Source organism: Gopherus flavomarginatus, chromosome 6 (assembly GCF_025201925.1).
Source record: "Gopherus flavomarginatus isolate rGopFla2 chromosome 6, rGopFla2.mat.asm, whole genome shotgun sequence".
Classification (NCBI taxonomy): domain Eukaryota; kingdom Metazoa; phylum Chordata; order Testudines; family Testudinidae; genus Gopherus; species Gopherus flavomarginatus.
Window position 1 is genome coordinate 124,403,567 of NC_066622.1, and position 27,842 is coordinate 124,431,408.

General features: G+C 37.6%; 1 protein-coding gene across 4 annotated transcripts; it reads left to right on the forward strand.

Annotated features, from left to right (window-relative positions):
- The first annotated feature begins 2,287 nt into the window (after positions 1-2,287).
- Positions 2,288-27,842, forward strand: FAM204A (family with sequence similarity 204 member A). Of its 4 annotated transcripts, none has more exons than XM_050959066.1 (8): positions 2,288-2,343; positions 4,548-4,823; positions 5,841-5,931; positions 6,547-6,583; positions 7,188-7,287; positions 10,376-10,465; positions 26,250-26,356; positions 26,698-27,842. In XM_050959066.1, exons 2-8 carry the CDS (start codon positions 4,563-4,565, stop codon positions 26,747-26,749), a joined length of 738 nt encoding a protein of 245 aa, XP_050815023.1. In that variant the 5' UTR covers positions 2,288-2,343; positions 4,548-4,562; the 3' UTR covers positions 26,750-27,842. The 4 variants fall into 4 exon arrangements, with proteins under 4 accessions (XP_050815023.1, XP_050815024.1, XP_050815025.1 ...); XM_050959067.1 differs by having other exon boundaries at positions 2,300-2,347; XM_050959068.1 differs by having other exon boundaries at positions 2,310-2,334; positions 4,548-4,697.

Sequence of the window (27,842 nt, forward strand, 5' to 3'; positions counted from 1 at the left end):
ATACACAATAGTCAACCACAGAGATAAGCATCTCCAATCTTCTGTCTGCTGGAACCTGACTTAAGGCATGCTAACTCTTATTGACCTACTTTTAACTACAAGGCCTTAGGAACATAATTTCCAGTATAAACATATCTGCATATATATATTTCACAAAGATTATGATGATCAGTGTGACACAGGCTTTCAATGGAAATGTAACACGACAGTCTTTGGTGAGCTAGAACATAAATATCACACCCAAGGAATCCCTGTAACCCTTATGCACCCCAGTACCCAATGCCAGTTGGCATCAAGAAGTTCTTGGGTCACATTGTCCCAATAACTAAATTGTTTATCCATATCTCGGTGAAGATTTAAAATAAAATGGTATTTAGGCTCCTAACATCCATTGAAATGTCAATTTCACTGGATGTTAGGAACCTAAATACCTTTTTGGATCTGTCCTCACTACAGTCATAAGTCAATTTGATATCAAGTGTGCAACCATTCAATGTGGAGAAAATGTTGCTTCCAAATCTTCTCAAGTCACTTCAACCATATTACCTTTCCATCTTTTAGTCACAGTGTTCTAACAGTGATGCCAGCCTCAATATCCCTTTTATCTCTTCATCCCTCTTTGCCTTCTCCCATGCCGCTCTCTTCACAGGAAATACCTTGCCTGAACCTCTTCACCACGCCATATTCAAATCCCTCCTAAACGCCCACTTCTGCTGTTACCCATGAAAACTAAAGAGTAAGAAAAAGTTAAAATAAAGCGTAACAGAACTTTCCAAGCGAGTATGTGCCTTAGTGAATACCATGTGCAGTCATGTATCTTTTATTATTTCCCTTTCAAACATCTGGCAGACTCAGATTCCTGGATCAGAATCCTAGATTTGCTCCTCAGAAAAAATCACATCTACAGACTTTTTTGGAGCTAGCTAGGGAAAACTGAGGCTCTGACCTGCAACTTGTTCTACACAGAACATATTGCAGGATTAGGGCTTAAATTCTTTGAGATTTCCTTTTTCTGCATGATTTGTTTATGGTGGCTGCTTCTTGATGTTTTAAAAGGATTTTTTTTTCAGCCTTGAGAAGTAAAGTACAATTCCTTTGAGATGATTAGGCAAATGTTTCCTAGTGGAAATATTTGAATAATTTGATATTGTGCAATTTTAATTAATGGAAAGATACCTAGAGTTTGGGATGGATGCTTATTTAATGTTTGTCTACAGTAACCAACATCCCTGGGATGTTTTTGCCTGGAGGGACAGTCATGACTCTGACTGAATCCATCTTACAAGGCATTAAAACATCCTGATACCTCTCCAGGAGTGATGCAGGCAGTGATGCTGATAACTTCACAACACAAATCTCCCCACAATGTACTCACTGTGCTCGCTGGTAACACACCTCCCTATTACTTCCCTAGAGCAGAGAAGCAGCAAAGAATCCTGTGGCACCTTATAGACTAACAGACGTTTTGGAGCATGAGCTTTCATGTGTGAATACCCACTTCGTCAGATGCATGTAGTGGCAATTTCCAGGGGCAGGTATATATATGCAGGCAAGCTAGAGATAGTGAGGTTAGTTCAATCAGGGAGGATGAGGCCCTGTTCTAGCAGTTGAGGTGTGAAAACCAAGGGAGGAGAAACTGGTTTTGCAGTTGGCAAGCCATTCACAGTCTTTGTTTAATCCTGAGCAGAGAAGTGTCCCAGTTATTAGTGTGCTTTGTAGCAGGGAATTTATGGGGGGCAATTTTGTGCATGCTGGACACTCACCAGGGAGTTTTAATCAGTCTAGCCCACGCTGTGCTGCACGTTGGGCTACTCACATTTGCTACCCTTGCCTGTCAACCGCCCTTCTCTCCAAATCGTCCCATGCCATGCTGAGGTAGATCCCACGGGATCGCCAAATGAGGGAGCCTCTCCCTGCCTCTAAAGTGAGGGTGTCACTCATTTCCTCTCCCTATAATACAAATTTCCCAAATGAGCATCTCCTAGTCGCACCCTGCCCCCAGCGGGTGTCTGTCTTCGCCCCAGTGGGAGCCTCTCTCCTCCAAGGCGCCCCCCAATAAAGGAGTGCCTCAGCCCCAACCCTTCCCGGCAATGGTGGAGAAACCTCCCCCCGCCGAGGATGGAATCTCTCGCCTCTCCCTCTCCGAAGACCGGGCCCGCCTCTCGCTGCTTGGATATCAGCCCAGCCAAAACCAGGCCCAAGCCGGTTGGCATGGAGACCACGGCGAGCGGAGGGAGGCGGGTCGGGCCAGCAGCAAAGAAGCAGCTGATTGGCTGGCGGAAAGGTGCCCAATAGCAGGGTAAGATGTTAATGAAGCTTCAAGATGGCGGCGAGGTAAACACGGTGGGTGAGTGGCTCCCGCGGTGGTAGCTGGGTGTAGGGGCCGCTGGGTAGTGGGGGGTGCTGGGTGAGGAGCGCGGTGGCGGTAGTGGAGGGGTAGGGGGTGAGGAGTGGGGTGGCAGTAGTGCAGGGGGGCTGGGCGGCAGGGGGTGGGGGGTGTTGGGTGAGGAGTGGGGTGGCAGTAGCTGTCAGAGGGGGCTGGGTTGGTAGTTGGGGGGAGGGGCAGGGGGTGTTTTTGCATTCCAGGAGGGTGGAGGTTTTAAGAGTTTGGGGAGGAGGGAAGGGCACTTTGGGGGAGGGGTGGGGTAGTGGACCGTGGAGGGGGATGGGACAGGAGAAGAGTGGAGCTAGTTTTGTCTTTGGGTGGGCAGAGCAGGTTAGGTAGGTGGGGAGGGGAGGGCAGGGCAGGACTGGGATTTCATGGCAGTCCTGGATGTGAGGTTCATAGTTGCATATCAAAGTGCTAGGACACTGCTGGGACCCGTGGTAAATGTCTCATAGACTCATAGACTCTAGAACTGGAAGGGACCTCGAGAGGTCATCGAGTCCAGTCCCCTGCCCTCATGGCAGGACCAAATACTGTCTAGACCATCCCTAATAAACATTTTTCTAACCTACTCTTAAATATCTCCAGAGATGGAGATTCCACAGCTTCCCTAGGCAATTTATTCCAGTGTTTAACTACCGTGACAGTTAGGAACTTTTTCCTAATGTCCAACCTAAATCTCGCTTGCTGCAGTTTAAGTCCGAGAGGTTCTGGTTGAACCTGTAAACTTCTCCTAAAACCCCACCTAGCATGAGCCCTCTTTCGCTTCTGGGGGAGACTTGCCTTAAAAAGAATCCAAAAAAAAGAAGGCCCCTTTCCCTCTTTTCCTATTTACCTCTTCCAAAGTAAGCCTGATTTGGACTGTAAATCAAATCCAAACAACTTTTGAGAGTGCAGGGTGGGTGGTGCTGTCCGAGGTAGCAGTTGCAGGAGGAGATGAGCATGAGAATAATAAGCTTGTCATACTCTTCATTGAGAGACTCTGGGGGAATCATGTTAACTTGTACCTATAAATATCTACTTAAGTTGGGGTTTGGCTTTTTAAAAAGTTACTAAGTCATACCATTGTTAGATTCAAACGAAACAGCACAATGTTATATTTTTCAGTCCAATTCAATGCTGACATAAGCTGTACAAATGTTGCCAAATTGTGTTAAAAGGCAAATAAATCAGCCACTCCCATAGGTATCTTAGAAGTAGGTAACATCTACCTAGGATCGCCTGTGCACTTCCTGCCTTTGGGTATTGATCCTTTGTGGCCTTTTGTCAGAATTGTCCATTTCTGATCAAATAGCAGGTGGCTAAAACAGGGACTTCTTTCTTTCTCCCATGTGGCATGGTCAGGCACAGGTTTTTTTTCCTCTTTACTTTTTTTTTTTTTTTTTTCCCCCCTTCCAGACCAAGTCTCTCCACTGGGAGGAAGTCACTTAATTAGTTTTAAGATAAATTTGAAATTGTCTGATGCAGATTTTGCTCTGTTATACTAGTGTAAATCTAAAATAACTTTCTTATAATCAAGATTTACAGTGGTGCAGCAAAATAGAATCTGGTCTTGTGCCACTCATGATTTACGTTTTTGTGTTGCATAATTCAGTGAAACACTTAGGACCAAATTTCCAAGTGTGTGTGTGCAAAACCAAACAAGCACTTTTGGAGACACTTGACTTACAGTTCCAGGGTACAGACACACCTGACTGTACACACTTCAAAAGCATCTAGATCCTAGTATGTGTCTCCAAAGTGGTTTTTTAAATACTCATTTATGCACTTTCACAACCCTTTGATAATTGTGTTCTCTAGATTCAGGCAGTATGACTTACTGCATTTAAAAAAAATCTTGAGTTACAATTTTTCTATCCTTTATATTAAAAAACGAGTTTTAAAATTATAGGAGAGCAAAAAGACCATTGTGTAAACTGTCCTCTCTCTACAAGTGTTAAGACATTCTGCATTAATTCTAATAAGCTTGTCTAAACCACTTAAAACATCTAATGGAAGTAAGATTATTTTTTGCTTTTTCCTCTTGTCAAGAGCGTTTACAATATTTGTAATGCCATAATTCATTATTTCTAATTCTCTGCATCCACAGAGAAAATTGAAACTGGGTAAATTCGTATGAAGTGTATGTCTTCACAAAGATTTTTTTGCTGTTTTGCTCTAGTTTTTGGACTGAAAGATGTGGAGTGGGCTGTTGCCTCCTGGTGTGAATGAAAGTGATGTTGACTTGAGTTCTGATGATGGAGACCCAGTGGATGGCCCTTTATCTTGCTCCAAGGAAGATAAAGGAGATGAGGATGTCAAAGGAGTTCAGGTTTCTGATTTTCAGACAAATAGACCTGAGAGTATCATTGAAAGTAAATCCATTCCTATAGCAGTGGCAGATGGAGAAAATGAATGTCAAGAATGCCCTTCTGGAGTTTCTTTAAAAATGTGGAATGTGGGTATTATTAGTTGTCTTCAAATGACCAGTGCAAAAGTGTAACATGTTCAGTGTTGTGTGGCTAATTTTTATTTAAGTGAAGGGGCATACAATGTGTAGGATAAAATAAAGCAATCTGAATAAAATGTAAACTGCCATGACCCATTGGAACCAATTTTAACCTAACAAGCCGCTAAGAGGAATTTTTTTTTTAATGTAAATTTTACTTTTGCTTTCTTTACAGACTGGTAAATTAAAGCCCAGGGGAGAAAAATAATATAGCACAACCACTACTTCTTACAAAGTTTTCTGTTCACTTCAGAGTCTGAGCACCTGAACTTCTTTGCAACTAGCTTCTGTATTTTTAAAGATTTGTAATTCTGCATATTATCCAATATCCAATCTGAGTATTTAAGATGTACTCAACAAAAAAATGTGTCTTTCAGTTTCATGTAAACCCTGCCATTCAGTATGAAGTTGGGTTACAAGACCTTATTCATTTTCTTTGATCTGTACATGTTTCTTATGGGGAAAGAAAAGATTGGAGAATTCATACTTATGAGCTGACCGGTGTACACTGATATTTCATAGTGGGCCTCTAATTCTGAATAAGGGTTGCAAAAACCTAGTCGCTCATCTGTCTCCATAGCTTAGATAGCCAGTCATTTAAGAGGTCTGTTCCTGTCTTTCTTGGACATTCACCCATTATCAAAACTGACCTCAGAGGACTTTATGAACATGCTCACTGTTGCACCTTTAATGCGTTTCAAGTTAGTTGTGTACCTTATAATGAAAATTGGGGTGCAGTTCTGAAGAATCATGGGGACTAAAAGAAGGAGTGGGGCAGAAAGTCAGAGATAATATTGTGATATGAAGATCAGAGTCTGTTGTGTGTAACCTTTGCAACTTAGTACCAACAGAATTGAACATGCACTATATAAGAACCTTCGTATAGTAAGAATTAGAATTTTGGGTAACTTTTTTAGTACACTTTTTGATCTAAAAAAATTCTGAGTTTGTTTTTTCCTCTTGTAGAAATTTCAGGAGCTGCAGAAGAAAAACTTTGAAATGAAAGTCCAAACAAATCAGGGAAACAGGGGAAAAAAGAGAAAACATTGCAGAAAAGGTATTTAATTTAACTATAGAATTAATGCCAAATGCATTTTGATTTACTAAAGTGAGTTGGAAAAAACTATTTTTTCAAGAATTACAGTGAAAGACCAGGCTGGAGGGCACCATTGATGCCAATGTTCTGTTCCTGTGAACCAGAGACTTTTATTGTGTGACTATGTTATGGAAACAGCATAGATTTATATTTGTGCCACTTGCAAGGAAATTCAACTTGTAAACATTCTTCAATTAATATTGATTTATCAGGATTACCAGTTAGCTAAAATTTATTTCAGTAATCCAATGACTTACTGTTGCTTTAGCTTTCTAAATACAGATACAGTATAAAGTTCTTATGAAAACTCTTGCTACTGAGCATAATCCTGTTGCTTTAAAAGCATTTTAGAAAGTAGGCAGTATGGCACCAATCCTACTAACGGAGTCTGTGTAAATGGGGTTCCATTAACTTCTTGGAACTCTGTATGGGGGATCTCTTGGTACCTTAGGTCTTAAAGATTACTTAGTAATAACCTACACATTAATCTTGAACTAGTCCCTTTTAATGATTTCTACCAGACGTTTGTGAATGTCTTCAAAAAATATATTTGATTTCTTTATTTTTTCTTTTCAGAAAAACTGAAAAAGAGCAAAAAAGAAGTGATTGAAAGGTATAAAGTCAATATAATTATCTGAAGTATGTTTGTAAAGGGACATTGCCCGAAAGAATGAGTACAAAACTTGACTAACCTTAGGGCCACATACTGTCTTTGGACATCTGTAAGCAGTTTCCAAGTCAATCATAGTCTTGGATAGTCAGTGGTCGAATTTGACCCCTAAAATTATTCAGTGGGGAAATTTCTTGATTTAAAAAAAAAATTGACTTGGGTAGAAATTAAAATAGGAGAGGAGGGATTTAATTTATTATTACTTAACCCATAGCTATGGCGACTTGCCCTCAATTGCGCTACTTGTATGTGTAGTTACATGCGAAATTAAGTGCAGGTTTGGGGCCTTGCATGACTCAAGTACAGATATTGTGAAGCAAACAAAAGGAGCTGTTAATTTTGTTGCTATTAGAAAGTTGAGTAGGGGGTATTTTCTACCAAATGGGAGAACAAAGAATTTTTTTTTCTGGCTTTTAAAAGGTTATTAAAAACAATGGAGAGTTTAAAATATGTAGCTGATAATGTTAACTTTTATTAATATTTTAACTGAATAATCAGTTTAATTTATTCTGTGCTTAGTACCAAGTTGTGTTTGTCTGTTTTTCAGTCAGCAATCTTCAAATGAAGGTCAGTGGAAGGAACTCTCACAATACTTTGGAATTAATGATAGGTTTGAATCTCTTGTGAGCAACAGGGCTGCCCAAAAGGTGATTGCTATTCATAGTTTCTTAGACCTATGATGACAATGATATATTATGGCAAAACTAAAATCCAGCTATTATAGAATAAGCAAAAAAGTTGGGTGAAAGTGAGTAAATAATCATAGACCTCTATTAGAGAGAGAGAATTCTATGTAACACTTGTAATATGATCTACTAGTTAGACATCACATGCAATTTATAGATATTATTTATACCAAAGAATTGCTACACTTTATGTTGATACAATATCCCTGAGTATCTCCTTCTATTTCTTTTTTTTTTTTCTCTGTGATATACATAGAGATAAGTTCACATCTGATTTGGCTAGGGTAAATTTCTTTTAATTTTAAAATACTTCAGCTGATACTTTTAATTGAAAACAATGGAATTGTCTTGAGGTACAGGCGTTAGTTATCTAAAAGTGATACTTCACTGGAAGTAGTCTTTTGGATTATTAAGACATTTATGTTATTAAAATGTATTAACACGGCCAATAATTCTCTTAGCAATTTCTGGCACTAATTATTATTGATTGTCATAGTAATGTCTCATTTTCAAAACCCATTTATCTTTGTAAGTTATGTTCTTTATGGCAGTGATTCTCAATCTTTTCAGACAGCTGTACCCCGTTCAGGAGACTGATTTGTCTTGCGTACTCCTGTTTTACCTCACTTAAAAATTCCTTGCCAACAAAATCAGTACAAACTAAAATTTCATACAGGCAGTTACTTTATACTTTTGTATATATACACTGAAAAAGTACAATATTTATATTTCAGTTGATTTATTTTATAATTTTCATTTTTACCATGTAAAGCAAGCAATTTTTCAGTAATACTGTGCCGTGACACTTTTGTATTTTTATGTAGCCTGTTGTAAAACTAGGTAAATATCTAGATGACATTATACCCCCTGGAAGACCTCTGTGTACCTGCAGGTGTACATGTACCTCTGGTTGAGAACCACTGCTTTATGACATTATTTGCTCATTGATGTTTCTAGCCAAGGTTTAAGTAATTTTTATAAAACCACATCACATTTTCTAGGTTACATATCCCAAGCAAAGTGACTTTGATCACTGTTTTCTGAGTCCTAATTCTAGGCAAACATCTGCTCATAGTTCTCCTTAACTGAAACCACAGTCTTGCACTGAATTCCTCAGGTTAGACCTGGATAATGGAGGGCCTTGGCCAGCAAAATGTGGAAGCTCTCCAACTGTGATGATTAGATGAATTGTTTTTGTTAGTGCTGGCAAACTGTTAATTCTATCTATTAATTTCATAAGGCATCAAACGGAATTGACTGCCACCACAACTTTGAATTATTTTATTACATTTTTGTTCTTCTCTGCTTACGTCTTCAGTGTATGAAAATGAAAGAAAAAATCCTCTTAACAATATATCTCAGTAGTAACATGTAATATTTTCATTTACCATTACATCTTTAAAACAAAGTAGGTTAGTTGGCCAGCTATGACATATTACTGTACTTTAACAATATTTAAATCCAATCAAGAAATAGAAGTCTCCTTTTTGATTTAGAAAAAGGGTTCTTTGGTGGAATTTTTAAACAAAATCTCCTTGTGGACATCTGTCATGGATCCATAGGTCTGATGCTCTGGAACAGTCCCTGGAAGGGCCTCTTTCAGGGGGCCGGGTTCCCCCCATCCCCTAACGGATTCACTTCTTCACTAGAGTAAGTCATTTGGCTTTACTGCCTCCTTAGACTGAACCTCAGAGCCTTCAGCACCCCTGCTTCATGCGGTGAGCTCCCTTAAGCAAGTCCGCCTGAGCTAGAAACCTGAGAGAAACTTGTACACCTAAAAGGAGTAATGCATCCTCACCTTCGGCATCTGTAGAGACTCTCAGCCGGTGTTGCAAAACCAGTAAGGTTTATTAGATGTTTGGAACACAGCACAGAAAGTCCTTGGTCAGCACAGAGAATGGAAAGTTACAGCATGGTCCATCATGATCAGCCCAGAGCCCTATGACCCCTCTTTTGTCCCTGTTCGAGAGTCTCAGGCTTCCAGCAGCCAACTCTTAACAGCCCCTCACTTGGCCATTCCTCAGTCCTTTTTTCTTGTTCCCTGGGCAAACACGGCTGGTTTCCTGCAGAGGGGTGGGCCATCCATGGTTGTTAGTTGCTAGATACCAAATGTCCAGGCAATTGGACTCTCCATACACCAGCGAGCCTTGCCCGAGACAGCATGTGTCAGTTACACCTGTATCTCTGGATCTCTGCACAGAATAAGCAACCTTCTCCTGCCATACAGCATATAAGGGAAACCAAGGCACGCACAATCAGTCATACAAAATATTACAGAAAATTCCTACTCTGGCACAACCTCAGTTCCACTCCTATATTCCTTCAGAAATATTACAATTGGAATCTTCAACAAATACAAACCTACAATTTTTTTAAAGAGCACAGATGTATTTTATATGTGTTTTTTTTAAATGTTCATTGGTCATCCTTAATTTACAAACATTAACTTTAGACAAGTTAGAATTTGCCTCTGTCATTAGGACACTTTTTTACATTTTTTAAATTTCTGAATACAAGAAAAAAAAAACATTTCTTTCCTTTCATACCATGATTATTTGAAGACTTGGATTTAGTAGTACAGCAAAGTGGCATGGTGCCAGAATTCAGTTTTGAGATAAAGATAAGATCTAAGAACTGCAAAGATACAGTGGTAATTGCCATTCTTCATGTTACCTGACACATACACTTCGTTTTATTTAGGAAGGCTTCAGGGATGGAATAGATAAGCCATATCTTGAGATGAAATTTTCTTGTGACAGGTATAAACTAGTCCATATATTTTTTTTAACTACAGTATTTACCGTACACATAAGGTGGAGCTAATACAATGATTTGTGCTCAGTCAGCCTTTCAGTGACTACTTAATGATACTATCCATTACAGTGCTTAGACAAATGTGATTTGTTTTACATGGAAATTACAGACGTGTGAAATAAATATAATTCTGTTAAACAGATGTTTAAAATGTACGCGAAGAGTTCTCTCTATAAATCCTATTTCCCCTTCATTTTGTCCTGAAGATGTTTGCCATTCTTTTTTTCTTTCCCAGTCTGGTCTTGAAGTCAGCATAGACAAGTCTTTGACTGAAGGGGATATTGAGAGAGCTGAGGAACTGAGTAATAGATTAGCCACTCGTGAGGTAAGTTGACCTAGTTAAATACTACCTCTTAGAACTCTTTTAACTTTGTGTATCTAGTCATAATTCGTTATAATTTAACCAATATTGTAAAAGATTATTCCTGGCATCTTTTCCTTTTGCTGCTGCTTACACAGGCTTCTTTCAGCCCCGACCTATTATAGCCACAGGTGTAACTTTAGGACTGTTTGGACAATGATATCTGTATTTTCAATGACTCGAGCAATGTCTATCACAAGAAGACCTGAACACACAACCCCCAAAAGGATTGGTCTCAGACAAACAAGTTATTGTGGAGCCACATTAGTAACTCCATAGTTATGTCTATAAATAGTTTTCTGTAATAATCCTAAAATTTGAACCTTCTTCCACACCAGTTTCTCAAAAAATTTCAGATGGAAAGTAACTTTCTTATTAACATTCCGTACCTCATACTTGGCCTCTCTTTCCCATCTTAACAAAATTTATCCTCTAGCAAACTGGATGAGAGAGCTCAGAGATATAGCTATGTAATAAAAGGGGTTTGTTTGTTTTTTGTTTTGGAATAATTGTAATTATTTTTGTTTTAAGAACATATCTCAAAATTAGGTTGGTCCAGAAACTTCACATCTTTTATTACATTGTTTGCAATGGTAGCTAGTGTGTCTGAGTAATTGTATGGCAGGCAGGTGACTATTTGTAGAATTAACTTATTGACTTTGGGTACATCTATACTACCCGCGGGATCTGCGGGTCGTGTTCGATGTATCGGGGATTGCTTTATCGCGCCTTATCTGTACGCGATAAATTGATCCACTAATCAACGCCCGTACTCCACCTCAGCAGGAGGAGTAAGCGGAGCCAGTCGACTTGCCGCCATGAGGACGGCCAGGTAAGTCGAACTAAGATGCTTCTACTTCAGCTACCTGAAGATACCTGAAATGCATCATTTCCTCATCTCCTCTAAATTGGTTAGAGTACAGCAATCAATAAAACATGCTGAGATTTCTGTTCAAATTTTTTGACTACAAATGCAAATTAGTATGAAAAGTTACAAGTTTTTGTACCATTTATGATATACTCTTATCTGAATTGGATAACTGTTGTAACTGGGCAAGGCCTACTAAAGTTAAAGAAATGAGTGTGTAATCTTGAGATATGCAAGTTGGAACGTAGGAATGATGATTGGAAGACGTTTGGAGCTATGTGAGGCCAGAATATGGAGTGACTGCTGAGTCAAAACTAAATGGGGCTGCAGTAGAGAATTTCCAGTAAATTTTGGCTATCATCAGGATCAGTGTCAGTTGAACCCATTTTTGTTTCTGGTTGTCATGGATGTGATAGGAGAATAAATGAAGGGAGCCACCTTGGAACATGCCATTCACTGATGACTTAGTGATGTGTGGAAGATTGTGAGGCCCTGCAGGCCAGTTTTGAATAGTGGCAATGTAGTTTTGAGCAAGGTGGATTTAGAGTGAATGTTGGTAAGACCAAGGCTTTGATCACTGAGGGAGAAGGACTCTTCATAAAGGCAGAGAGCTTGGAAGAGTGAAAGAATTTAAATACCTAAGATCAATGGTTGTTGATGATGGTGCCCTGCTGAGTGAAGCCTGGCATCATACTAAAGCTGCTTGGTGCAAATGGTGAGAGCCGACCCCAGTTCTGTGTGACAAAAAGAGGCCAATAAAGTTAAAAGATGAATGTATAAAACTGGAATTGGACCTGTCTTAATGTATAGAATAGAGATTTGGCCAACCACAACAAAGTAAATCAGTATGCTCTCCACCACAGAAATGAAGATGTGGTGGTCAATGGTTGGACACTCCATGTGAAATCATGTTGTAAGGGGCCTAATTCAAGTTGCTCCAATTGAACCCAAGTTGGGGGAGGCTAGGCTATGTTGGTGTAGTCATATCCAGCGGCAGCTTGAGCATTGTATCAGTAGGATGGCTCTTGCAGTGATTGTGGATGGAAGATGACCTGGGGGAGACAAAAGATTCAATACATGAGCCAAATATCAGTGGACCTCAGACCAATCTGTATGAAAGCCTGGCATACAGTGTTGAATTTTGGAAGAAGGCTAGAGAAGTCGCTGACCTCAAATTGGGAAATGACAAGAAAGAAGATGATCATTATCTGAATTGAGTAGACATGGGATTGTACAACACCTAGCATATTGGGTGCTATCATTACATATTATTTCTGGTACCTTAGCTCAAGATTGTTGACTTTATAGTATTAGCAGGTTCTAAAATCAAGAATACATTTGAAACAATGTTAGTGTTCATAACCTTCATTCCATTTTGGTTAAGGTGGTTAGTCTGAATAAATAATACATTGTGAGAGAAGGAAAATACGAATGATCATGGTTCTGATGTTACAGTGCATTTCATGCAGGCAGTCTCCCAGTAACTTCAGTGGGACTTTACACAGATGCAGGGATTTGCCTATGCAAAACTCATTGCAAGATTGGTTCTTCTTTTGTGACACAAAAAGAATCTGCATGGATTAAGGTGGGTCTCCATAATTGTGGGAGCCGGGGGGAAGTGCTCTCTTTTGTTCTAGTGAAATCATTCATGTAGTAATTGATTGCATAAAGAGCCAAAGAGAGGGTGCAGTTATGGGAGCAGCTGAGTCAGAACACTATTGTCTCATAGACCAGGTACAGACTAATACAACACAATTGCTTTTACATTTTTAAATATTGATACAAACATCCATGTGATGGTCTCCCATCCCATTCTGAAATGTTTTTTTAAAAAAAAATCCTTGTTTTTGTAAAATGCTGCTTTTTTTATAGAAAGTGAATTAATTCTAAAAAATTACCCAATTTTTTCAGTCTACACAATTTAAGCGGTAATGTTACTTTTCTTCTCACCTCCAAATGTTGTAAGCATCAGGAAATGGTTGAGCCAAACAGAGAAAAAGATATTGACTGTGTACCCATGAAGGGGGGCAAAAAACGAGTTGAACTGCTGTTTGTATGTAAGAAACTGCATTATTTTACATTTTATTTCTCTTAATTATTATTTCTGAGAAGTGTTGAATGAGGATATCAATAATAAGCTGATTCTATTTGGGGTACAGTCCCCTTGCAGCCCTGTGGAATGTGTGTTCAGTGGGTGGGTGTTTTTTTGGAAATCAGGTGTATAGATTTTTTTAATCAGCACCATTTTCTTTCTCAAGAAGCAGTGACTGGAACCTGCTGATAAAGCCTTTGCTTTGAGGCACAGATCCCAGAGTTCTTAAAGCTGTTTCCTGCTTTAATAAGTGAAACTAATTTTTGATGTATAACATTTATAAGCCTGTGAAACTGATAGGGCAGCATCAGTACTTAGAAAAATGAAGCCAAAAATAAAGAGATGACTGGGAGTAGGCAATGAAAGCATGCCATAAAAAAGCTGGGGAATGCCAAAATCATGCTGTCGATGTGCTATCATTATGACACAGTGAGGGATGATTTTTTTGAAATCTGATTCTCTTAGAATCTGAGTGATGACTTACAGAATGTACATAATCTAGAGACTAGCTGGGTGGATGACTGAAATTCACATCCCTGAAACCCAAATGATACTGTAGCAAGAGTTTGTCTCTCTTTCCTTGCTTTTTTGTTTTATTTTTATGTAACACTTGTTGCAGGGTATTTGGGGGCACACATTGTCATGTTGTAGGATAAGGAGTAAGTTTGGAAGCTGGATATTGTCTGTATTTCTTTGATGAAAATACACCTGTCAAGGAATGGATTGCTGTCTCAATAGATATTTTTCATAGCACTGTGCACACAATTTTCTTTGGGCTTTTAAGCCTGGTTGCTGAGTTGTTGTGGGCTAGCAACTGAATGAATGTGGAACAAATAAAATCTGATTGGTTTCATCATGGGGCAAAATTCTCCAAGGTGTCTCAATTACTATCCTTAAGTCAAAACAGATTCAGATCTTTTCCAAGATAGCATGGACCTTATAAATTCTAATTTTCAGTACTAAAATGTAGAATTGTTTACAATATCAAATATGATTTTCTTTTAGTAAACTTTTTTTAGTTCTACAGTGTACATGGCAAATTTTCTAGATCAAAATTAGCGTGTGTATTGTGGCAATTGTAGAGTGAATCATGTTAAGGTAAGGTGTTTCTGAGCTTGGAATTTGGTATGCTAGTGCATGTGCTAGGAAAATAAGCAAGAGAAAGTAAAATTGTATGTAACTCTTATTGATCAAAATAATATAAAATATTTTTTTAACTTATGGAGTAGGAAGTATGGAAGTACGGAAGTGCACAACTCCAGTTCTGAAGTTGTGCACAAGTAGACCCATGCACAGAAACACATAGACTTCAATGCATCTCCTCAAACAGACCCACTGATGTTCACTCACAAGTGACTATGCATGAATCTGATTGTAAGATTGTGGACTACATGTATAACCTCCCTTGATGCAGCTACATGAAACTAATTATTATCAGAAATGTAGTAAGTATCTGGCTGGTGAAATTCACCCCAATCCCTGCACAAAGATTTCTACAAAGAAACCACAGAAACTCTGTATGGTTTGGAGTAATGAACACACTCATTTTATGGTTATTATTCCACTTTATAGGCTGGAATAGTGATGGCAGTTCCTTTGAACATCTTTTGAGAGAGATCTGAGGGCTAGTGGATATTTGTAAATGTAGAATCCATGGGCCCTGCATTCAGCAAGTCCTCTTTCTGATTCTTTTGCCCACCATGGATCTCTAGTAGTTCAGTGATTCTTGGACAGATTCTCCACTATTGAATGAATTTCATTCTGAGAGAGTATTCTTCATAGAATATACTACTGCAGAGGCTCAGCCTCATCTGTGTGGGTTATATATTTCTAAATCTAAAAAAGCACACAACAATTAGATTTATCTAGGGTTTTTAAACACACTGTCCAGCACTGGAAAACACTTCTGCAAAGCATGCATCTTCCAAGAAACTTACTTTAATTACTATGTTAAGAATGGATAGTTTTAATTTTCTTACAATTTGCACAATATAAATATTCACAGTTAAAGTGTATTTTATTTAATCCAAGTGCTATCTTTATCATATCCTAATCTAAGACTATAAGCATTAGCAAAGTGCTCCATGTTTTAAAGCTCAGCTGCTTGAATGTAGAAATGAGTACCTAAGGCCATAGCTGCAACATCGTATGCTTAATGATAACTTGTTAAAACTGAGAGATATCAAGAAAAGTATTGAATATTTATATAGGAGTTATCCAAAGAGCCTTGAATCTTTTTTAGAATGGATATTGTTGCAAGAACGAAGTTAGCATGGTCAGCTTTGCAATTTTTGTATAGAAATTCCATGGATTTTATAAAACATTGTTTGGTGGTGGTATATATAATATGCTAACCACTCTTGCTTCGGTAGCAAGCTTTGAACACATACCTAATATAACTGAGAATCCTTCTAATAAACAGACATTTTTTAATGAAGTAGACTTCATTCTAACATAGACGGTTACCTTAAATTGCAATGTGAATGGTTCACTTACAGTACTTGTTGGACTTTCCAGGCACTCCTTTAAATAAGTCAATACTGAGAACTTAGAACACTATATTGACTCTGAATAACACTAAATGTACAACCTATGTAAGAGTTATGACTCAAATTACTTAGTAATATCACATCAGTGTAAACAACGTAATTCGTTAAAGATATTCAGATTTCCTTTACATGCTTACATATGTTGAGATGTGAATACATATGTAAGGCTGTGGCTATTTAATTCTTTGTAAACTTGTTCTATAATAGATTTTGCATGACCTGAAAAGAGATCTTTTCAGTAGTTCACCCTGAAAATACTTTACATTGTTCTTGGAGTGATCCATATTTTCTTTAATGTTGTCATGCTCAAATGTTTTGTTCTGTCTCTGGAAACAGAGCGCAGGTTTCTGTATGGCTCTAATAGTCCTGAGAATTATTCTGGCAAAAATTCAAACTTTTCATTTCACTTGTGATTATTGTGTAGCTATTGCTGCATAGGTGCCACATTGTCTAAGAGTGCATTAGCCTGAGGGCAGTAACTTGAACACAATAAAATTATCTTGACTACATTAGATTTATCTGTCAAAAGAAACCTTAAAAATATTATGTAATTTAGAGGACTAAATTACTGAAGCAGTTGTCAGTCTTTAAATAACCTGTTTTGACAGCACTATTCCTATGTGTTTAGCTTAGAGGCTTCTGGCATTTTGGTGAGAAGTTTCAAAAGCTATAATTTACAAGTAAACTCTGCATTATTGTAATAAAACTTAAATAAAATATATGCATTATAATCAAATTAATTAACCAGACATTGGGATACCATTCTCATCTCCCAACAGAGCTATTCTGTTGAGCTTTCTATCGACCCTGATTGTGACACATCATTTTTTGACCACTTGCTAATAATTGTTAATTAAATTGTCCTCATTTGAAAGCAACATTTAGATTTGGGAGCACATGAGCTAGGTTCCTGAAACTATCTCTGTATTTTAAAATTTGACCTTATTGATAAAGAAATAGTGTATAGCTTATGGCTGCCAAGTCATACAAACGTCCCTCTGTTAGATATATACAGGGTAAATTAATCACATGGGGAAATGGCTACTCTACTACCACTACTATGAATGGAGTTATAGTTCTAAATTTATTTACCGTATTCAAAATTTACTATAATATGTGTAGGTACCCAAAGTGGTTGCAACAAATTTAAAGACTATAATTGCACAGCAGTTAACTTAGGCTTCATTTATATTAAAAGACCTGGAAAAAAGAAGAGTAGATTTTATTTTGTCTTGGTGAAGGGTATTTTTCCCCCCTAACATTTTAGTTGAGATGCTTCCAAATATCTTTCTTCATTAAGATTGTTTTCTTTTAACCTTTGCTATATGACAGGGTTATCACCTAGAATTACATTCTTATGCTCCTCTAATTATGTATATCTTTTCTTAACAAACCTTAAAAAAAAGATTTCAGATGTTACAAGTCTAATTAAAGAGACAGACAAAGCCAAGTTTATAGTGTAGATTTTTTCTGCAGTTCAATTAATCAGCATGTTTTCTCTTTTAATTAAAACCATTTTAGTAAATTAAAGCCCACAGCAAAACACATATATAATTTGTTTGTAATTAGCTCTTAATTGGTGGTAGTTGAAGCTTAGCACCCTTGGTTTCTTTCTTCATGATTGCCATTTTATTAGCAGCCAGTCATTAATTAATCTTTTTTTCTAATTAGCTTATAAAACTGTTGATGGCACATTATTGTAAATGTGATTTTAAGTTCAAAGCTTGTTAATAAGCTTTCTTACTTAGAAGAACAGAGATAAAGAAATTGCTGAAAACAGTACTACAGTTCTTTTTTTTTTAAACTGCCTTTCTTATAAGGGGACTCTGTAAAGCATCTAACAGCTTATAGTTAATTTTTAATGCTGTTTTCTCATGAATGGAAGAAGTTACTTGTATATAAATGTTTAAATCTAGAAGAGAGCTTAAATATTAGAATGTTTTTCTGTTCTTGCTACATTAATGTCATCTGAATATAAGTCGATGTTTTAATATACTGCATAAAAAAACAAAGGTATTACGAACTATTTTACAGTGAAAATTGAGCACATCACTGCAAAATCCATTCAATATTCTTGTTTGCTTTATATATTTCATATTCGTCAGCAGTGAATAACATTCCATAACATAAAAGGAGAAAATCATTGCTAAAGGCAAAGCCTGAAATAACTAGATTCATATTTGATGAGAAACTGTAATACTGTATTAAAAGGCTGTTTGGCTTCTCTGGTATGACCATAGGATGCTTCAAGACCTGTTTGAATAAAGATGTTTTGTAAAAGCCTCTGTGGGTTTAGCATTTTGTAGATCACACCTAAATATGACATTTCTGGAGCAGTTCTTGAATCTGCTATCTCATTACTCGTATCATAGAGAGTTTGTATTTTAAATATGACTTCTCATTTAATGAAAGGTCTCTGCTGAATAGTATTCCAAATTAAATATCTCAAGATTTTCTGGAAAGTTTTCTGTAAGTTATAGTAAATGTCTGTTGCATCTCAGTAAAAATGTTTTCTGTCTTGCCGCCTGAACTTTACATTCGATTTCAACTTCAGCCATTTCTTTGCTTGTTTTAAAAGTGTTTTATGATGCTGTGCAAGAAACACTAGAAAGGGATAGCTGACAAGGAAAAAATTAAAAATTGGATAAAAAGTAAATGAATAATGTCATATTACTAAAAAGATGAGAGGCTAATTTGTGCCGACTTTTTGCTAATTTTGTTCAAGCTTCAAAATGAGGAGCTGTCACCCGTTCTGTGTAGCACTGATGACAGTGCCAATGATCCATGAAATAAGCTGCCGCTGGCTTTGTTCTGATAAGAATGAACAAATCTGCACAATGTACGGCTCCCAGAATCTCATTTTCATACTTGCATGCAGGCTAAAAGAAATAAGCTGTTTGCAGGCTTGATTAATCAGACATTTGAGGGTTTTTTGTCTCTTTGATCTCTTTCGTCTCCTAGGTAACTTGCTTGACATTAATGTTGAGCTTGAGTAAAGACAATCAGGAATTGTAGACCAAACTGATATAAAAATTAAAGACCTTAACACTTTAAGTACTCAAGTAATGGTTCCGCTTTACTTCAGAAAACATCTGTTTTCATTTAATTAAAGAACAAAAGAGAATGGCATAAATATTTTTCATAGAAACCTGTTATTCCATACAAAGTTAAAGTATGATAATTGGTATTTTTAAATAAATGCCTTGAAACTATTTAAAAAGAGGGAAAGCTTTAGAAATTTGTCACAAGGTAACAATTTCAGATAAGTAAAATTTTATGAAAAATGATGGATAAGAAGTTTGCATTTATGCTACATTAAGCTGATAGAGTAAAATATTTGAAATGATTATCGGTGAATTTTAATATGAAAAGATTTTGCCTCATGGAAACTGAGTTGATTAAAAAGTTTGTCTTAAAAAAATCTGTACTATATTACAAGGATGAGCCATTATATCTGCTTTACTGCCCAACATGATTTACACACTTTAAACCTGTAAAATTGAAAGGAATTTAAAAAAAAAATGTCGCAGTGCGTTTGCTTGAGGTTATGCAGACGCTTTTACAAATCTTCCAAGTGGCTGTAAAGATGAATGCCTCAAGGGTCTAGCCAGGGCCCTGCTTTTCCAACCAGCTAAAGCCCTTATCTTAAATCCAAGCAAAGTACCATTAATCTTTTTGAAAGACCTTTTATGGCTTTTAATATATCCCAAATTAGAACATTTTACACCCTTGGTTCCTGAAATATGGTGATAAAAAGCCTTTAGAGCTTAATTTTCCTTACTGCGTGCTCTGACCAATTTGCAGTTCTTTGTGATAATGTTTAGACACCTTAATTAAAATGCAGCAAAATATTGGATGTTCTATATGGAAAATGCTGATACTTTGGCTGCACAAGAAATTGTTGTATATATTTTTATTCATGTTTGTTTTCTTCTTAGAACATTGTATTTTGTTGAGTTATCTGATGACCCAAAATGTTTGTCCTTTTTTTTTTTTTTAAACGTAAAATCCATTGACCAAGCTTTTAAGGATTTCTTCTGGGAGGGGAAGTGAAGATGTACGTCTGGGTGTGGATGGGTGTAGAAGATGCTTAATTTGAATAAAATGTTTGTGTATATTAAAACACATTTGTTTTTATGTTTTGCAGACTAGGCTTTATGTTGCTCTAAAGTGATAGCATTAATATGGCAGAACATTTATTTCTCCCTTTTCCACATATACTACAGAGGATCTTATTATTCCATTTTATTTCCATACTTTCAAAGATGGAAATATTCATTCTGCCTTCACAGAAACAGACTAAGATTTTTTTGAATACATTTATAGACATCAGTTTATGTAAGATTGTGTTTATATTGATGTTAAAAAGGCCCGCTAGAATATATTTTAAGTGTATACTTGTTAAGGAATAACTCTTATTTAATTCATTGTACCAGAATGTAAAATTCAATCAAAAAAAGACATATTTAAAGGCACAGTTCTTCTGCTGTGAATTCATTGTCTTAGTCCTCTGCTCTATTTATGAAGTTAATAAAATTATTGTGCTTTGTCACATAAATACTCATTTAGTGCATTAAAGGAATACAGGTAGAATTTCAGTTTCTACTGTAACTTCAGGAATTTGTTAGTTCATTAAATCTGGATTATTTATAAACATTGCAGGGGGGAGGGATAGCTCAGTGGTTTGAGCATTGACCTACTAAACCCAAGGGTTGTGAGTTCAATCCTGGAGGGGGCCACTTAGGGATCTGAGGCAAAATCAGTACTTGGTCCTGCTAGTGAAGGCAGGGGGCTGGACTCAATGACCTTTCAAGGTCCCCTTCCAGTTCTGAGATAGGTATATCTCCATATATATTTTAAGGTATTTAATTTTTTATAGCAAAAATGTTAATGCTTGTAAATTATACTTAAATATTAAATTGCTGTGTGTCAGTAACAGAATGTTATACTTTAGTTAGTCTTCATGTGATATGCTTTGTGACTAACTTCAGATTTTATCATTCAGATGTCAGTCTGTTGAATTACTGGATTATGTTAATTTTTGTTAATCAAGTATCAGAGGGTAGCCGTGTTAGTCTGGATCTGTAAAAGCAGCAAAGAATCCTGTGGCACCTTATAGACTAACAGAGGTTTTGGAGCATGAGCTTTCGTGGGTGAATACCCACTTCCTCAGATGCATGTAATGGAAATATCCAGGGGCAGGTATATATATGTGTGCTAGCAAGCAAGCTAGAGATAACGAGGTCAGTTCAATCAGGGAGGATGAGGCCCTGTTCTAGCAGTTGAGGTGTGAAAACCAAGAGAGGAGAAACTGGTTCTGTAATTGGCAAGCCATTCACAGTCTTTGTTCAATCCTGAGCTGATGGTGTCAAATTTGCAGATGAACTGAAGCTCAGCAGTTTCTCTTTGAAGTCTGGTCCTGAAGTTTTTTTGCTGCAGGATGGCCACCTTAAGGTCTGCTATAGTGTGGCCAGGGAGGTTGAAGTGCTCTCCTACAGGTTTTTGTATATTGCCATTCCTAATGTCTGATTTGTGTCCATTTATCCTTTTCCGTAGAGACTGTCCAGTTTAGCCGATGTACATAGCAGAGGGGCATTGCTGGCATATGATGGCGTATATTACATTGGTGGATGTGCAGGTGAATGAACCAGTGATGGTGTGGCTGATCTGGTTAGGTCCTGTGATGGTGTCGCTGGTGTAGATATGTGGGCAGAGTTGGCATCGAGGTTTGTTGCATGGATTGGTTCCTGAGCAAGAGTTATTATGGTGTGGTGTGCAGTTGCTGGTGAGAATATGTTTCAGGTTGGCAGGTTGTCTGTGGGCAAGGATTGGCCTGCCACCCAAGGCCTGTGAAAGTGTGGGATCATTGTCCAGGATGGGTTGTAGATCCTTGATGATGCGTTGGAGGGGTTTTAGCTGGGGGCTGTATGTGATGGCCAGTGGAGTCCTGTTGGTTTCTCTCTTGGGTTTGTCTTGCAGTAGGAGGCTTCTGGGTACACGTCTGGCTCTGTTGATCTGTTTCCTTATTTCCTCGTGCGGGTATTGTAGTTTAGAGAATGCTTGGTGGAGCTTTTGTAGGTGTTGGTCTCTGTCTGAGGGGTTAGAGCAGATGCGGTTGTACCTCAGTGCTTGGCTGTAGACAATGGATCGTGTGATGTGCCCGGGATGGAAGCTGGAGGCATGAAGGTAGGCATAGCGGTCGGTGGGTTTTCGATATAGGGTGGTGGTAATGTGACCATCACTTATTTGCACCGTGGTGTCAAGAAAGTGGACCTCCCGTGTAGATTGGTCCAGGCTGAGGTTGATGGTCTACAACCCATCCTGGATCTACAACCTGGATCTACATCCTGGATCAAGGATCTACAACCCATCCTGGACAATGATCCCACACTTTCACAGGCCTTGGGTGGCAGGCCAATCCTTGCCCACAGACAACCTGCCAACCTGAAACATATTCTCACCAGCAACTGCACACCACACCATAATAACTCTTGCTCAGGAACCAATCCATGCAACAAACCTCGATGCCAACTCTGCCCACATATCTACACCAGCGACACCATCACAGGACCTAACCAGATCAGCCACACCATCACTGGTTCATTCACCTGCACATCCACCAATGTAATATACGCCATCATATGCCAGCAATGCCCCTCTGCTATGTACATCGGCCAAACTGGACAGTCTCTACGGAAAAGGATAAATGGACACAAATCAGACATTAGGAATGGCAATATACAAAAACCTGTAGGAGAGCACTTCAACCTCCCTGGCCACACTATAGCAGACCTTAAGGTGGCCATCCTGCAGCAAAAAAACTTCAGGACCAGACTTCAAAGAGAAACTGCTGAGCTTCAGTTCATCTGCAAATTTGACACCATCAGCTCAGGATTGAACAAAGACTGTGAATGGCTTGCCAATTACAGAACCAGTTTCTCCTCTCTTGGTTTTCACACCTCAACTGCTAGAACAGGGCCTCATCCTCCCTGATTGAACTGACCTCGTTATCTCTAGCTTGCTTGCTAGCACACATATATATACCTGCCCCTGGATATTTCCATTACATGCATCTGAGGAAGTGGGTATTCACCCACGAAAGCTCATGCTCCAAAACCTCTGTTAGTCTATAAGGTGCCACAGGATTCTTTGCTGCTTTTGTTAATCAAAACATCATTCTATGGCTAATGATGTAAAATATTGGCTGATCACATGATTGATTTGATGCGTCAGGAGGACTCCAGCAGGACATATTTGTGACCCTTAAAAAGTACAAAAGCTAGATTAGAGAAATGTTTAGCTTTAGACTTTCTAAGGAATTAGTGTAATACTCAATGCTCACTTTTTAGCTATTTATTATTTGTATGCTAGAAATGCCTAGGGCCTCAATCAGTTATCAAGAACCTCTGTTGTGCTAGGTGCTGTACAAAGAAATAACCAGGCAGTCCCTGCCTCAGAGAGCTCACCACTTAGGTTAAGGAGAAGACACAACAGGTGGGTGAGTGAAACAGAAAAACGGATGAGTGCGAGCGTGGGAAACAAGATGAAAATAAAAAAAACGAGTAATAGGCAGTAGGTTCAACTCACCAGCTGTTAGTGTTTCGTATGCAGTCTTTATAACATACAGGTACCAGTATTTCACTGGTGAAACAACATCAGCATGCCACAGTCAGCCTTCCTTTTCAGATTATATTTATAAATGCTGTATTCTGTGGGTTTGATTCATGGCCTTAAGAAGTACAATTTTCACAGAAGTAAATTGCAGCCCTACCTGCATAGGGACAACAGACTGAGCTCTCTGTGTCTTGCCTTGACTAATGCAATTTCCAGTCCTTGCACCCTGATAGCTTTTTTCGATGCTTTTGTTTGCCATCTCGGTTGTGTAAGGCAGTCTTCAACTGGAAGGATGCTCATTGACTTCAGGCTTTGGATAGTGCCTTGAGTGAGTTACTGCTGCAAGAAGCAGCAACTTGTTCTAATGTGTTCTAGCAGTCTTGGCCAAATGAGTTTTCTGGTTGTCAGGAACAATAGGAGTAATTTTGAGAAGAAATTCTTCCATGACATTATATTTTTGCTGGCATTATTTAACATCATGCACAATATCACAAAATTTAATTAAAATGAGGAGAAAGTTAGTAATGTTCAGTAATGGAAATCTTCGAAATTGGCAATTTCAGAATTGTTGTCTGGCGTTACTCCGTCTTGTCTTTTCTCTGACATATACCATGGTATCAATTCAATTCCCCTTGGGTGAAAAAGTTTGTAAATACATAAATACAATGGCATCCAACTTACATCCTGTCAAAAGTTTATTTGAATAACATGCATGTTTATTACCTAAATAATGATAATCTAGAGTCTGATAATATGAAGATCATCTTAACCTATTGCAAATGATTTCTAAATACATTATTTCAGTCAACTTCTCAGGAGAACATGGCAACCATTTAACAGTGTGTAGTAGCTCTAGATAGTTTAGGATGGAAATGAAGAACACTTCAACAATTGGAACTGTAGGCAGATACAATATAATTTTCTAAATTCGCATTTTGGCCAGGACGCTGGTAATATCCTCACTACCTCCATTCCTGCAAAAAGTGCTATGGAAGTTTTTAATCTCCACACATGGGCAAGAGTTAGAGCCATGCTGGGGCACTGGTTCAGTAATGTTCTAAAAAGGGTATTACTGAAACATATCACTACTATTTCCTGCAGCATGGTGGGTTTTCCCTGAAGGCCTTCTACTTGATATTGGTAAGGCCTGACACTATTTATCTGAGAAGATCAGCTTGACATGTTATGGGAATACATTGTTTGGTTCTGATAAATCTGTTGAAGATCAAATTACACATTCTAACTTTTTTTCCAAGATTGATTTCCATAATACTATGCATTCTGAAAATTGTGATCTGCACAACACAATGTTTCACTGAAAGGAATTTTCTGTTGTCTTTACTGACTTAGAGTATGTCATGCAAGCAACTAACAAGATGAAAGTAGAGTTGGTCTGAACATTTTCAAAACATTTTTCATCAAAAAGTACTGTTTATCAAGTTAAACCATAAGGCGTCTGAGGTCCACAGTAGGCAAAAGAGGGAGAGACATGAACCAAATACCTAATTTTCTTGATCAAAAAGCCAGTGATTCAACACAGTTCCATTTTGCAAAATGTTCAAAAGATTTTCTTCCAGTTAGTGTAAAAAAAAAAAAAAACCAAAAAAACCCCAAATTTTGAAACCTCAGATTATCATGAAATGCAGTTGTCATTCTCTGACCAGCTCGAGTTGTAAAATAAAGCAGCTCCTTTCTGTCTCTTTCACCTGCACCATCTTAAACACTACTTGAGCCAAATTCATACCTAGGATTAGTGGAAATAATTCCCACTGAGTCACTGGAAATTGGACACATTTATAGCAGGATACCAAACCTGTGCATGTTACACTGCTGTCAGTTATTCTTTCCTGATCAACTTATGTATCTAACATGTCTCTGGCACTTCTGTCACTAGTGAATTTGACCCCTAGATTGAAACATACACTGAATACTGAAACAGGCAAAGCAATGGCTAAAATGCCAAGTTTTTATTACTTAAAAAAAACTGTCTAGATTTGTTGGCTACAAACTTTGCAGATCTAAAACTTTCTTGTCATTTTAGTTCATGTGATTATATGAATAATTTTCATTCTTTAACATGATGTATTAGACAAAAAACTAGACCAAGGAGGGAGCTGATGCTCTAGTAATTCCCAATACATTAGCCTAAAATCCAGCCTTTACCAGTTCTAAAGTGCTTTAAATTCCATATGTGAAAGGTACTGTATGTGAGGAAATAGTAATTTTTTGAATTTACAAGTATACCATCTGTTGGATGGGTGGGATTACTCAGAGCCTTGAGGACCCCTACTGTTCTTGCCCACCATTCTTAACACTGCCATCTTTCTGGCTGATGAGGGTGTGGAGGTGGGGAACAGATCAGAATAATTGCTCCTTCAGTTCTAGTTGTCTTTTTGGACTGAAGCACACAGGGTAAAATGGATCATCTGTCTCTCCCATAGAAAATCTGGTCCTGTTCAGTCCTGTGGGTACATCTGTCCGTCTGATTTTTCAAAAGTTATCGTAACTCATGTTAGCCCATGGAAAAGAGTCTAAAACTAAATAACTCATCGATAGGCTTCATGTTTGATGTAAACCATTTGCTTCTGTTGACTTTTCTTTCTGTTCCTTCTCAACCCTTCTTAGCTCGGCGTGAAAATTGCTAAAGCTGTTGCTTGTCGCAACTTTGTAAAAGCCAAGCAAGATACGGAGGCTTCCCAAGAAGCTCGAAAGAAAAAGAAGCTTGCCTGGGGGTGCGTCATTTGAGTACAATATTCAGTATTTGTGGTTTTGTTGGCACTAAATGGATTCAATAGAATCTCAGTTAAATGTTTTCTTACTTCAAATAGACTTGTGCTGATCCTTGTTGTTTTAGTTTAACCTGATTTTTTTTTCCTGAATAGTGAATCAGACTAAATATGTAGTTGTTACCATAACTGATAAGTTGTTCTAATGTTTATTTTGCCTTTTTGTAATTATTAGGGTACTAAAAACCAAATTCTGATTTTTTTTTCCTTGAGGTTAAATGTTTTCTCTTGAAAACTCCCAAATATCATTGTAGTGACACCTAACATGGTTTTGTGCTTTGTTTCAGATTTGAAGCGAAGAAAAGATGGGAAACAAAAAGCAACATGGGATACATGTAGTTCTGTCTTGATCACATCTGAAAGCAAAGCTGTTTTAAAATATAATAATTGGGGGTTTAATACAGTACATGCTGCCTCTTTTATGCTTGCATAACTAAATCTTGAACAGTTAAGCAAGGTTGATAGTAGTTTAAAAAAACTAAGCAAAACCTGTTTGTTTACTTATTTCCTGTAATTCTGTTAGATTTCAATATCTTGTTTCAAATTCCTGTTAAAATTGTAGTGGGAATAGATATTTTATTATTGCACACAGAAACTTAACATTCCACTCGTTCTCCAAATTGAGAAAATTCTGTATAACACATCTCAGTCTGAAGAATTGTGGAGCCTGGTCAAGAGTCCCATAAAACTGGACCCAAATATTCAGTGTAGTAAGGTTCTGTTAGGTGGTTATGACTTTTATAATGATAAAATATTCATGTCAGTGATCCATGGGTGTGGGAAAAGGGACAGGTTCTTCATTTAAAAAAAAAAATCAATATCTTATCAATTATACATCTGATCTACTAAGTAGTACAGATCTTATCACAGTATTGTTTTGAGGCTGCTCTTTGAACCATTTGGATACAAGATACTAGTTGATTGAGTTGAAGATATACCATGAAATGCCTGAAGAATATCAGAATATTGACTTTTGTGACCTTACCCAATGCTCCTTTTATTTAGTTGTATTAAGTTATGAAAATAATTTTAAATTAAGCTATTGTCTATACTACTAAAAGTATCTTGTCTTTGTATTATTTATTTATGTGGCTAAATGAATCGCAACAGAAAATTTTAGTCTGAGAGTTTGTGAAGCGCAATGCTTAGATTCATTGGGTGGATCTAGTATGCCCCATGTCCTGGAACCACCATCTTGAAAACCCTTCCAGTTTATCCTTCACCACTTACTTCACATGTATTCAAGTTTTAATATCCCTATCTTGTCAATTGGACAAAATGTAGAAATAGGAGTCTTGAAAATATCTAAGTGGAGTTGATCAACTTACACTCGAATATCAAATATCTAAGTGGAGTTGATCAACTTACACTCGAATATCAAATGCAAATTTTATTCAGTGCCAAATGTTTTATAAAATAATTATTCTTTGAA

Excerpts from the sequence above, each read along its gene's own strand:
- FAM204A (XM_050959066.1), top strand. The coding sequence starts at position 4,563 with ATGTGGAGTGGGCTGTTGCCTCCTGGTGTGAATGAAAGTGATGTTGAC. Across the intron at positions 6,584-7,187 it reads AAAAAAGAAGTGATTGAAAG|TCAGCAATCTTCAAATGAAG; the intron begins GTATAAAGTCAA and ends TCTGTTTTTCAG. Across the intron at positions 10,466-26,249 it reads ATAGATTAGCCACTCGTGAG|CTCGGCGTGAAAATTGCTAA; the intron begins GTAAGTTGACCT and ends AACCCTTCTTAG.